The 12,518-nt window shown below is 41.3% G+C and overlaps 1 protein-coding gene across 3 annotated transcripts in view; it reads right to left on the bottom strand.

Moving 5' to 3' along the window:
- Positions 1-12,518, bottom strand: part of exoc2 (exocyst complex component 2) — a 253,466-nt gene that overhangs the window by 39,223 nt on the left and 201,725 nt on the right. For all 3 annotated transcript variants that reach the window (XM_033016375.1, XM_033016377.1, XM_033016381.1), the window contains one exon: positions 8,173-8,314. In XM_033016375.1, coding sequence (XP_032872266.1) covers positions 8,173-8,314 — 142 coding nt within the window. The remainder of the gene's footprint in view (positions 1-8,172; positions 8,315-12,518) is intronic.

Raw genomic sequence — 12,518 nt, 5'->3', positions numbered from 1 at the left:
ACAAGTTGTTACGTGCGCACCAGTCCACCAGGTTCTGCACCTCCGCTCTGTATTTTGTTTCATCACCGTTGGTGATCAGCCCAATCACTGTTGTGTCGTCTGCAAACTTCACAATGGTGCTGGTGTCGAATGCAGGAACACAGTCGTGAGTGAAGAGGGAGTAGAGCATGGGGCTTAGTACACAGCCCTGTGGTGTGCCTGTGCTAAGGGTGATAGTGGAGGACAGGTGCGGAACCCTGAAAGGTTTAACTCTTCAATTGGACAGGAACACGTGCTCAATCAAATACATTCCCATAATTGATTGTGAAGATGTTCTCTGCACTTTTGTAATCCATAAAATTATATCAATAATTAAATTTATTAAATTGTTCTTAAAATATTACATTTATTATATTAAAATATTGCGATACATAATAGAAATCAGCAATATTTTTGGTATACGCTGGTTTCTGGAATTTGGTTCTCAGAATTTAGAGAAAATACAGAGATTACGGAGAAATTTAGCTGAATGACACCTGAGATGACCAAGTTCTGCTATGTGGAGAGTAAAGGGCCTGTCCCACTTTCACGACCTAATTCACAACCTTTTTTACTCGTGGACATTTTTCATCATGCTAGAAAAAACGGCACGACCTACTTGATGCCACGAGTACCTACGACTAGCATCACGGCCTGCTACGACCTACCTACGACCTCCTATGACCTCGTGACGACCATGCCTCGAGTATGAGTCAAGGACAAACTTGGCAGAGGTCGTGAATTAGGTCGTGAAAGTGGGACAGGCAAAGCATTTTAAGGAGAAGCATTTTTTTAAATGAAGTTTAAATGGTCCCTTTCCCCAAAGCCGATATGTAGTCTCTGGTTACCTGCACCAACCATGCTTAGCGTCTGTTGTTAACTCTGCCCGTTCCCCATTCCGACTGCATCCACCAATCCACCTCTCATCACTTGGTTCCACCTATTACGTACGTTCTTGCCCTACTCCCTCACTTCTTTATACGCACTATCTTCCCTCCACACTTTCAGTCCAGAGGAGGAGTCTAACACTGAAATGTTGACAGTCAATTTCTCTCCACAGATGATGCTTGACCCACTCAGTTCCTCACACACTGATTTTTTGTGTGCTAGTTACACAGTAAATGCCATGATGCAAAGCAACAGTCTTTTTTGAGCTTCCACAAGTCATTTCACTTCAATTGCGAGGGAAAAACAAAAACTTAGTGCTCAAGGCATCTCAGTCAATGACACAAAATTCCAAGAGATCATCTGGTCCAACCAGAAAAAGTTTGATCACAAAATACCCAGTTTACCATTCCAGCGACAAAGTGCTCACAAACTAAATCAGAGAATGAAAAAGGGGGAAGATTAGAACTCAGGGAATGGACCATATGTGACGCAATTCAATCACTCTTCCTCTCACTGGATGCATTGAGGGCCCTTCACTTCTCCTTTGAACGCTGCCCTGTCAGCTGTCCTCCACCATGACCTTCTGACCCTTTGATGAACTTATTTGCACATTGAGCACTCCACTCATTTCTTCCGAATTAAAGGTGCAACGATGGGAATCCACGTGAATCCAAGAAATATGTAGAAGGGTCTTCGCGTCAATAAAATCTCCATCCTCACCCCTTTTCTTATGACCCCTTTCATAGCTAAAGGATTTGAGTATAAGAGCAGGGAGGCTCTACTGCAGTTGTACAGGGTCTAGGTGAGACCACACCTGGAGTATTGCGTACAGTTTTGGTCTCCTAATCTGAGGAAAGACATTCTTGCCATAGAGGGAGTACAGAGAAGGTTCACCAGACTGATTCCTGGGATGGCAGGACTTTCATATGAAGAAAGACTTGGCTTGAATACGCTAGAATTTAGAAGATTGAGGGGGGATCTTATAGAAACTTACAAAATTCTAAAGGGGTTGGACAGGCTAGATGCAGGAAGATTGTTCCCAATGTTGGGGAAGTCCAGATCAAGGGGTCACAGTTTAAGGATAAGGGAGAAGTCTTTTGGGACGACAGATGGCACAATGGGCTAAGTGTTCGGCTGGCAACCGGAAGGTAGCCGGTTCGAATCCCGCTTAGAGTGCATACTGTCGTTGTGTCCTTGGGCAAGACACTTCACCCACCTTTGCCTGTGTGTGAATGTGTGTGAGTGATTGGTGGTGGTCGGAGGGGCCGTAGGCGCAGATTGGCAGCCAAGCTTCCGTCAGTCTGCCCCAGGGCAGCTGTGGATACAGAAGTAGCTTACCACCACCGAGTGTGACTGAGGAGTGAATGAATAATGCGATGTAAAGCGCCTTGAGTATTAGATAGGCGCTATATAAATCCCATCCATTATTATTATTATTATTTTAGGACCGAGATGAGAAAAACATTTTTCACACAGAGAATGGTGAATCTGCGGAATTCTCTGCAACAGAAGGTAGTTGAGGCCAGTTCATTGGTTATATTTAAGAGGGAGTTAGATGTGGCCCTTGTGGCTAAAGGGATCAGGGGGTATGGAGAGAAGGCAGGTACAGGATACTGAGTTGGATGATCAGCCATCATCATATTGAATGGCGGTGCAGGCTCGAAGGGCTAAATGGCCTACTCCTGCACCTATTTTCTATGTTTCTATGATCCTGAAGATTTCATTTTTGTTGTTTCCCACACTCAACTTTTACCACCTATTTCCACCCTGCTTGCACTTTCAGATGGCACATCTCTAAATCTCCCCTTCACCTTTTCAACTTCTTTGAGGATAAGTTTGCAACCAATATCCTTTATGAGCCCACAGACTTCCACAACTATCTTGAGTACACGTTGTCCCAGGCTGCTATAGGCAAGGAGTCCATTCCATTCACCTAGTTTGTTCAGTGACAATGTATCGATTTTCTGATGACAACATCTTCTACATCAATCGCTTCACAAATATCTTACCATTTCCTTAACTGTGCGTTCCTTATGATTATTATTTGTTGGGCTCCCAAATATGTCTGTTCCATTTTGTGAACATCTATTTTACCAATCCTCAATATCCTTGACCAAAGATCGAGTTCCTCTTCTCTTAGCCTTCCATCTCACCGGCCACCACATTCAATAGATGTTCCTTCAGAATTTCCAGCACCTGCATCAGAATGCTTTGTAGATCATCTCCACGTAGTCCACATGAGAGCACATGAGGTTATTGTCACTTTAATGCTCTCCATTCCTACTCCAAACCATCCCTGTCTTTGTCTTCCTGCACTGTTCCAACTAAAGCCAAATGCAAGCTTGAAAAATAGTTTTTTTTTCTTTCAACTCGGCATGTTACAGTTGACAAGACTCAGTAATTAATTAAATAATTTCAATCAACTTTTACTTGACAACAGAACTGTTCAACAGAGCTGCCCAATTCTAATGAAAGGTCAATTACCTGGTCACTAAGAATTTCCAACAATATCCTTTTAATGGTCAAATTTCCAATATTTGCAATTTTGCTTAAAATATTACTGATGCTTTACAGAAAGAAAACTTTTAACATTTCATTTGCTGTGTATTATTGGACTTTCTATTTTGTTCTGATCAAAACTAGATTAAAATAATAAACACAATTCTGAGAAATACATTCCAAAGAGAAAACAATGTTACCATTTGTCAGTAGAATGGTTTTGAGTTTTAACATCTAGGCTAAATCACCATATCAGCATTTAAACAAATTGTCACATTGACGCATAAATTAGACTATGGCAATGCGATTGGAAAGTTGCACTATTTCATATTTTGTTCTGTTATCAGGTAATTATTACTGAATTGAATTATCCAGAAAATGTGTACAAGCTTAGAATAATCTGGTTGGGAATGAAAGGAACCAAAGCAGCTAACTTGTCCGTTTGTAACACTTAACAGCTTTGAAGTTTAGAAAGTTGTGGGAAGACCTCTGCTCCAAATTAGTCCTGAAGGACATCTGCAGTGTTGGAAATGCTATGGTTTGAAAATATTAAACTATGATCTGCCTGTTGTGGAAAGTACAGTGGGACATTAAATGGTCTATGGCATTGTTAGGACATCACAAGAAATATATAGTGTCATTCAACGCATTTAAAATTCACAGATCATGCATTCATGCTGTGTTAAATGTACAGTCGTTGCATGCATAATCATTCCACTTTGAGCTGATCAATAAGAAAAGGTTCTTTTGGTATGCCAAGATGCAAAACAAATGCATTTTTTCTTCTTTTTTATCACAAAAAAACAATTGTTGGAAATCGTGAGGAAGATAACAAAATAACCACAATGTTAACTCACACATGAACAAATCTTTCCAAATTCCCAATAATTCATATTGTTTTTGCTTCTGCATGATCATTAAAGCAACAAAGTTGTTGTCTCAGATGTGATCTCATTAACAACCACTAGAGGACAGATTTCGCCCACTGTACTTAACTATGGCCATCAAATTACTGTAGACTCCCACACACTGCTAATTGGTTCACATTTCCAGTAATTTCCTCTTTCAGTATGAGTGGTCAGTTATGTGGAATCCTATTCAAAGCAATATTTCAAACAGATAGGAGCGAGAATCTACCATCAAATGCAGATCACCTGCACAAGTTCTAGGTAAAGTAGAATGTGGCACTGAGTAATTTGTCAGCAAAATAAAAATTGTTGAAAGTTATTATTCAGCATACAGGATATGAATGAATATTCACTCTTCTCAACTGCCAAGAAGGGGAAAGCGTTCAATTAATTATAGAAAGCAAAATTTGGGTTTTGACTTCCTTGACACAATTATAGCTTTTTGCATTCATTTCCAAATGCAATTTTGTATTTTCTTTCAAAAAACATTATTCATAAAATACATGACATCCTATGAAAGAGTCTGTTGCACCAAATTTTAACTACTTCCTTAGAAAGTTTAGAGGGGTGGAAGATTGCAACCTTCACGTGGTCCGTCCTGTTTCGACAAATGAAATCAACCCGGCGTGCATAATCAAATAAGATCAAATAGAACAAGTTGTCCTACAACTTTAGGATGTGCATGCCATACGCAAGAAAAAGAAGAAGAAAGTTTGGAAAGTCTGGCATGTCCCCAACAACCCTCACCAACCTCTACAGATGTGCCGCAGAAAACATTTTATCAGGATGCGTCACAGAATGGTTTGGGAACAGCACCATCCAATACCGATAGAAATTTCAGAGAATTGACGATGTTGCCCAGATCATCACGCAAAACAACCTCCATTACATGGACTCCATCATTGCTTCACGGTGCTTTGGCAAAGCCACCTGCATAATCAAAGACCAGACTCACCCCGGTCACTCCTCCTTCTCCCCTCTTCCATCAGGTAAGAGTTACAGATGTTTGAAATCTGTCCCAGATTCTGGGACAGTCCTTTTGTCAGCCAGGAACCTTTCACCAGTGTGGTTCTGACCTCCCATCTACCTCATTGGAGACCTTTGAACCATCTTTAATCAAATTTTATCTTGCATTAAATGATGTACCCTTTATCCTGTATCTACGCTGTGGATGGCTTCATTGTGATCATGCAGTCTATTTGTTGACTGGATAGCACGCAACAAAAAGTTTTCCCCTGCAGCTCAGTCCATGTGACAATAATAAACTAAACATGACATAGTCATATAGTGTGGAAATGGGTGCTTTGGCCCAACTAGACCATGTCAACTAGCATGCCCATTCTACATTAGTCCTACCTGCCTACGTTTGGCCCATGTCCCTCTGAACCTATCCTATCCATGTAACTGTCCAAATGCTTTTTAAAACATTGTGATAGTACCTGCCGCAACTACCTCCTCTGGGAGTTTGTTTCATATCCTTCCACCCTTTGTATAAAAAAGTTGCCCCTCAGGTTCCTATTAAATCTTGCTCCCTCACCTTGAACTGAAACCATTGAAATTGCATGGAATTTTCTCTGTTAAGTCATGGATTTCTGCACCCTTTTAAAAGTGGACTATTTAGCTTCTCTTTTCCTGCCTCTCATTGTTCTTCGTACCAAAATGAATCATTGCACACTTCTCTGCAATCATCTTTATCCGCCATACATGCTGTCATTTCATCCTTCTTTCCTAATAGACTCTTCCTTAATAGGTGTTTTAAACCTGACATGTCCATCAACCACAATGCTCTTATCAACTCTCTCTGTTACTCCATCATAGAATTCCAGCTTTATCAGATGTGATTTAATTTGCTATTAATGATTTTGTCTAGACTTTATCGACTTATATTCTTGGCCACTGTATTTGTGACAATTGTATTTGTTTCAAATGGCATCTTGAAATGCTTCCTCAACACCAGCTCTTAACTAGATTGGCCTTCAATGGCCGAGTGCATGCTTCAGTTTAACAAACAATGTAACAACTGCAACCCTGCTGTTTGACTCCTATGAACATAGATGATTGTAAAATTAAAGCAGAGGCTCTGGAACCACTACATCTCCTTCTATCAGCAACGTACGATGTATCTTATCAGGACCCAGAAAACATTTCCATCTCAGATGTTATGAGATTTATCCACCTTTTAATGTAGCATTATCTAATCCAATTTCATTCCCATGTCTATCTTACTGTAACCAGACCTTATTCTCCAGTTCTAGCTTTGGATGCCCTTTGGAGACATACAGACATAAAGCTATACAGCACGGAAACAGGGCCTTTGGTTGGCCTTTACATGCCTAGAGTTGGCATACTGGGCTGGTCCCATTCACCTGGATTTGGCCCATAACCCGCTAAACCCTCCTGTCCATATATTTGTCCAAATGTCTTTTTCCACCATGGCAATGTGTTTGATCTGTGTTTGATCCCTATGCAATTTCACTTTGAAAACCTTTGAATGCACTACCCATCGATTTTTAAAATCCTAATCCATGTGAACCAAGACTCATTGTATTTAGAAAATGATGGACTCAACTTCCTAGACATTTCCACAGGGATAGGAGAGCTATCCAGGAAAGAGGCGTGTCCACCTTTTGTCTTTTCATCTCTGTCCTTTGTCCAACCAGCTGTCTATCAAAAACCACCCTCACCTGTGTCCACCTATCACTTACCACTTTATCCTTCCCCACCTCTTTTCCAGCTTTCTTCCCCCGACCACAATCAGTCGCAAGAAGCATCCCGATCTGAAACGTTGCCTATCCATCTTCTCCAGAGATGCTGCCTGACCCACAGAGTTACTCCAGCACTTTGGGTCTATTTTGTAAACCGGTTTCCGCACTTCCTCCTGCCTCCAAGGAATTGCATATGCGCAGCCATGACATGGCACTTAATTCTCCCACAACTGCCCCCCCCTTCCCCCCACAAAAAAACCATGAGAACCATTGGCAGCAAATGTTTAGAAATTGGAAGAGAATTAAAAAAAAAACACATTGAAGAACTTTGACAAAGTTTAAGACTTATTCCACGTTTTCTCTCTAATCTTATACATCGATGGTGATGACGACTAAGCATTCCACAAAAAGCTTTTGTTATTTTTATAAGCCACATACTAGTGTATTGAGTCAAATAAACAATATTTGTTGCCAAACTACTCTTCTAAGAGCATTCATAAAATGTACCAGGAATATTTGCAGCATCAGGAAAAAAATCTAATATTAACAAAGCATTTGCTTTGCAAACGCTTTAAGACTATGCACTACAACTGTCAACACAAGTTTAAAAATCATCTTTTGGATCAATACATTCTAAATAGTGGAACAATTGAATGAGGGAAAATGAAAGGTGCTCAATCTGCTTGATGAAATGCTAATTCAGAGACAGGAGTCCTTCCAGTTAGAAGATTAAAATTGTTCTGAAATCTCACACTTACAATATGGACACTGCTTAAATTAGATTCCAACAAAGCATGACTTATACAATAAACTTACAGCATCAAAATGACTCCTAGCATTACCACCGCATAAATGGTTGACAATTTCTTATATCACGATTTTAAAGGTACTAATCTAGTTAAGTTAAATGGAGTTAATGTCTATACTAAATTCTGCCAGACGAACCATACTTAATTGTCACCCACATTTGCACTAGTAATTTCAAGTTGAAAAAATATGAAGTCTAACAGTTCATTAAACTTTACATGCACAGGAATTTATTCTCAAGTACTATCATAAAACATTGCCGGTAAATTAATAATGGGTAGACATTATATTAAGATTTATTATTATTTATTTTTTTTGCAGAAGTACAGCAGTAGAATATTGCATACCTGTAGGCGTAAGACAATCCTTCCAGTCAAAATATCCAGCATAAATCCCAGGCTCAAGAGAGCCAACAATTGGATCTGATTTTAGTTCAATATAGGTTTCAAAGAGTCTCTGGTCCAGATACTTCACATCATCAATGCTAATCTGCAAACATCACATGATAAAATCTTTAGAGTTTAGCAGCATTTATCATAAATAACATCCAAGATCAGTACTATATACTCGTAGCCCAATATCTTAAGTGATGGTGATCCTGTGGCAGGACTAATATGCCTCAGCAAGGGAAGGCCAACCAATCAGTTCCTTTTTTAATGAAGCATGAATGAAAAAAATGCATTAACATATATACTCCCATTCGGAATCTGACCTTGCTGTCCTGGGCCTCCTCCATGGCCAGAGTGAGGACCACCGTAAATTGGAGGAGCAGCACCACATATTTCGCTTGGGCAGTTTACACCCCAGCGGTATGAACATTGACTTCTCCAATTTTAGGTAGTCCCTGCTTTCTCCTCCCCTTCCCAGTTCCCCCCTCAGCCCACTGTCTCCGCCTCTTCCTTTCTTCTCCCCCCCCCCCCACCCACACATCAGTCTGAAGAAGGGTCTCGACCCGAAACGTTGCCTATTTCTTTCGCTCCATAGATGCTACCTCACCCACTGAGTTTCTCCAGCATTTTTTATCTACCTGTTCTTTACTCCATGTCTCATTAAGAAAATCATACAAACCTTGTCTATCACTTTGTGTATGAAGGAACTGTTGATGCTGGTTTAAACCGAAGATAGACACAAAAAGCTGGAGTAACTCAGCGGGACAAGCAGCATCTCTGGAGAGGAGGAATGAGTGACATTTTGGGTCGGGTCTGATGAAGGGTCTCGACCCGAAACGTCACCAATTCCTTCTCTTGAGAGATGCTGCCTGTCCCGCTGAGTTACTCCAGCTTTTTGTGTCAATCTTCTTGTCTATCTCTTTGTGTGGAAGCTCCAAATATGTCAAGACAAGAGTGTTTTATTTTCATATGTCCCAGATAGAACAATGAAATTCTTACTTGCTGCAGCACAACATAATATATAATCATAATAAATAATATAACAAAAACTCAGAAATAAAAGAGCAAGCAATAACAATGCAATAATAATAATAACAATCTATTGTAGTTCATAGCTTATGAGGTTGTAGTGTTTAATAGCCTGATGGGTGTTAAAAAAATCATTGGGTCTCTGCATCAATACAACTGTTCTGCCAACAGGCTGATTTTTCCACCACAGGAATTTGTGTTGATGCTCAGAAGCCAAGCTGGCCAATGAGGGTATAATTGCGGATCAGAGGTTTTTCCAGTGTGCTGTTTATTGCAGTAAGAATGTGCTGCACTGTTTAAGCCAAGCTTCCTCCAACACTAAGCTAATGAGATTTATCCTATCTTGCAGGAACTGCATAAGCATGTGTTAAAGCCAACCTAAAGGGCCTGTCCCATTGACGCGACCTTTCAGCAACTGAGAGAAGGGGAGGGAAGGGGAGAGAAGGAGTGGGGACACTTTTAAGAAGCCAGACAACTTTTAATAAAGTTTAGCGGGCATTTAACCTAACGGTCGGTTTTCCTTGGTCCTGAGAACTCCAATGAGCCAATTAAAATGCCCGGTCAGCGAAGGAGATTGCCTACGGCTGCCTTTGCCTGCAACTACATAGCAACCCCACTACCACTGCACTACGAGTTCAAAAGAACCATGCCCACCAGTTTTTACTTGCGGAAAATTTTTCAACTACAGGTATCTGAACATTTTTCCTCGACCAAACTAAGGCTGCGAGTATGCGGGAACTTCCCTTGAGCATGAAGGAGAGTTCCAGTGACCTCATAGGACCCCCTAGGACCACGTGTCGACCATGCTGCCAGTTTGAGTCGAGGGCAAACTCTTCTAAACTTGCACATTAGGTCGCCGCATTAGGACAGCCCCTTCTTTAATCATCCTAATCTCACATATTGCTTGCACCTATTCACTCTGTCTCTCCTCGCCGTCTCAATTTATACAGCTGAACAGACAGATTTCTTATCATTGCACTCATCATCCAGGATAAAGAACAGGATTAATGTCCAGAAATGTAATGATACCAGCCACATAAATACTGTGGTTAGAAGAGCAGATAAGGGGCGAGGCAGTCTTAGACTAATTCCCCAAAGCCATTCCAAAGCACACAACAAACAAGGCAGCAGTGTGCTACCACACAATTTCCACCAGTCTAGGTGATTGTGGTGGCAGCAATAATTAGGAAACTTTATGTTCCGTTTTGAGACACATGACAATAAAACACTCCTGCTGTCATCACTCTTTCCCTCCACCACTAGGTGAACCGCGGTCACGTGCATTTTATAAGGCGGCTCATTGTGGTTTGGCAAACTTTTACAAACGTGATCTTCTGTCACTTAGAAAAAAAAAAAATTCAGGTGCATATTAAAACTGCACCTCCATTTTCCTGCAAATCACACCCAACCCTTCATTTAAAATGCATTACATAAACATAGAAAATTACAGCACAGGAACGGACCTGCAGACCACAATGCATGTGCCGAGCATGATGCCAACCTAAACTAATCTCATTAGCCTGCACTTGATCCACACCCTTCCATTCCCTGCACACCCACGTGCCCATCTTAGAGCATCTTTAATGCCGCTATTGTATCTACTTCCACACTGCCCCCTGGCAGCACGTCCCAGGTATCCTAGGGGTAAAAAAAACAACTTGTCCTGCACTTCTCCTTTAAACTTTACCCCTTTCAACGTAAAGCTAAGACTGAAGAGGTCCATCTGTCTCCTCAGATTCTGGTGAACTTCTACCGCTGCACCATCGAGAGCATCTTTACCAACTGTATCACAGTATGGTATGGCAACTGCTCTGTCTCCGACCGGAAAGCACTGCAGAGGGTGGTGAAAATAGCCCAACGCATCACCGGTTCCTCGCTCCCCTCCATTGAATCTGTCCAAAGCGTTGTCTGCGAAGGGCGCTCAGCATCGCCAAGGACTGCTCTCACCCCAACCATGGACTGTTTACCCTCCTACATCCGGGAGGCGCTACAGGTCTCTCCGTTGCCGGACCAGCAGGTCCAGGAACAGCTTCTTCCCTGCAGCTGTCACACTACTCAACAATGTACCTCGGCGACTGCCAATCACCCCCCCCCTGAACACTCCTCCCACAGGAAAAACACTATGACTGTATGCATGTAAATAGATTTATTTATTGAAATCATATTCTATGTCGCTCTTCCAGGGAGATGCTAACTGCATTTCGTTGTCTCTGTACTGTACACTGACAATGACAATTAAAGTTGAATCTGAATCTGAGTCTACTCGATGACATTTCCACTCTGGGGAAAAAGGTTGGACTGACTATATCTATGCCTCTCATAATTTTATATACTTCTATTAGGTCTCCCCCGAGCCTGTAACACTTCATAGAAAATAATGCAATGTTTGTCCATCCTCTAGTTACAGTTTATATCTTCTAATCCAGGCAGCAGTTATAGTAAACATCTTTTGTACCCTCTCCAAAGACTCCGCACTTTTCCTGTAATGGGGCAACCAGGCAATATTCCAAATGAGGCCTAACCAAAGTCATGATTTCCTTACTCATATACCCATTGCTCCGACTCATGAAGGCAAGCGTACCATATGCCTTCTTTACCACTCTATCAGTTTGCGTTGCAACTTTCAGTGAGCTATGGACTTGGATCCCAAGATCCTTCTGTGCATTAGTGATGTTAAGAGTCTTTCCATTAACTGTATACTTTCCCCTTACATTTGACCTCCCAAAGTGCAACACCACATAGTTAGAAACATAGAAAATAGGTGCAGGAGTAGGCCATTCGGCCCTTCGAGCCAGCACCACCATTCAATATGATCATGGCTGATCATCCAAAATCAGTACCCCATTCTGGCTTTTTCCCCATTTCCCTTGATTCCCTCAGCCCTAAGAGCTAAATCTAACTCTCTCTTGAAAACATCAAGTGAATTGGCCTCCACTGCCTTCTGTGACGGAGAATTCCACAGATTCACAACTCTCTGGGTGAAAAAGTTTTTCCTCATCTCAGTCCTAAATGGCCTTAAACTATTCTTAAACAGTTCTTAAACTGTAACCCCTGGATTTGGACTCCCCTAACATCGGCAAGATTTTTCTTGCATCTACCCTGTCCAATCCTCTAAGAATATTATATGTTGTTCGGCTTAAACTCCGTCTGTGATTTCTCCACCCTTGTCTGTAGCTGTTCTATATCCCACCGTATACTTTGACAATCTTCCTCAAGATCCACAACTCCAACAATCATGGTGTCATCTGCAAACTTACCAATCAACCCATTCACAT

This window comes from Amblyraja radiata, chromosome 2 (genome assembly GCF_010909765.2).
Source record: "Amblyraja radiata isolate CabotCenter1 chromosome 2, sAmbRad1.1.pri, whole genome shotgun sequence".
In the NCBI taxonomy this organism is placed as follows: Eukaryota; Metazoa; Chordata; class Chondrichthyes; order Rajiformes; family Rajidae; genus Amblyraja; species Amblyraja radiata.
This window is presented reverse-complemented; position numbering and strand designations above follow the sequence as displayed.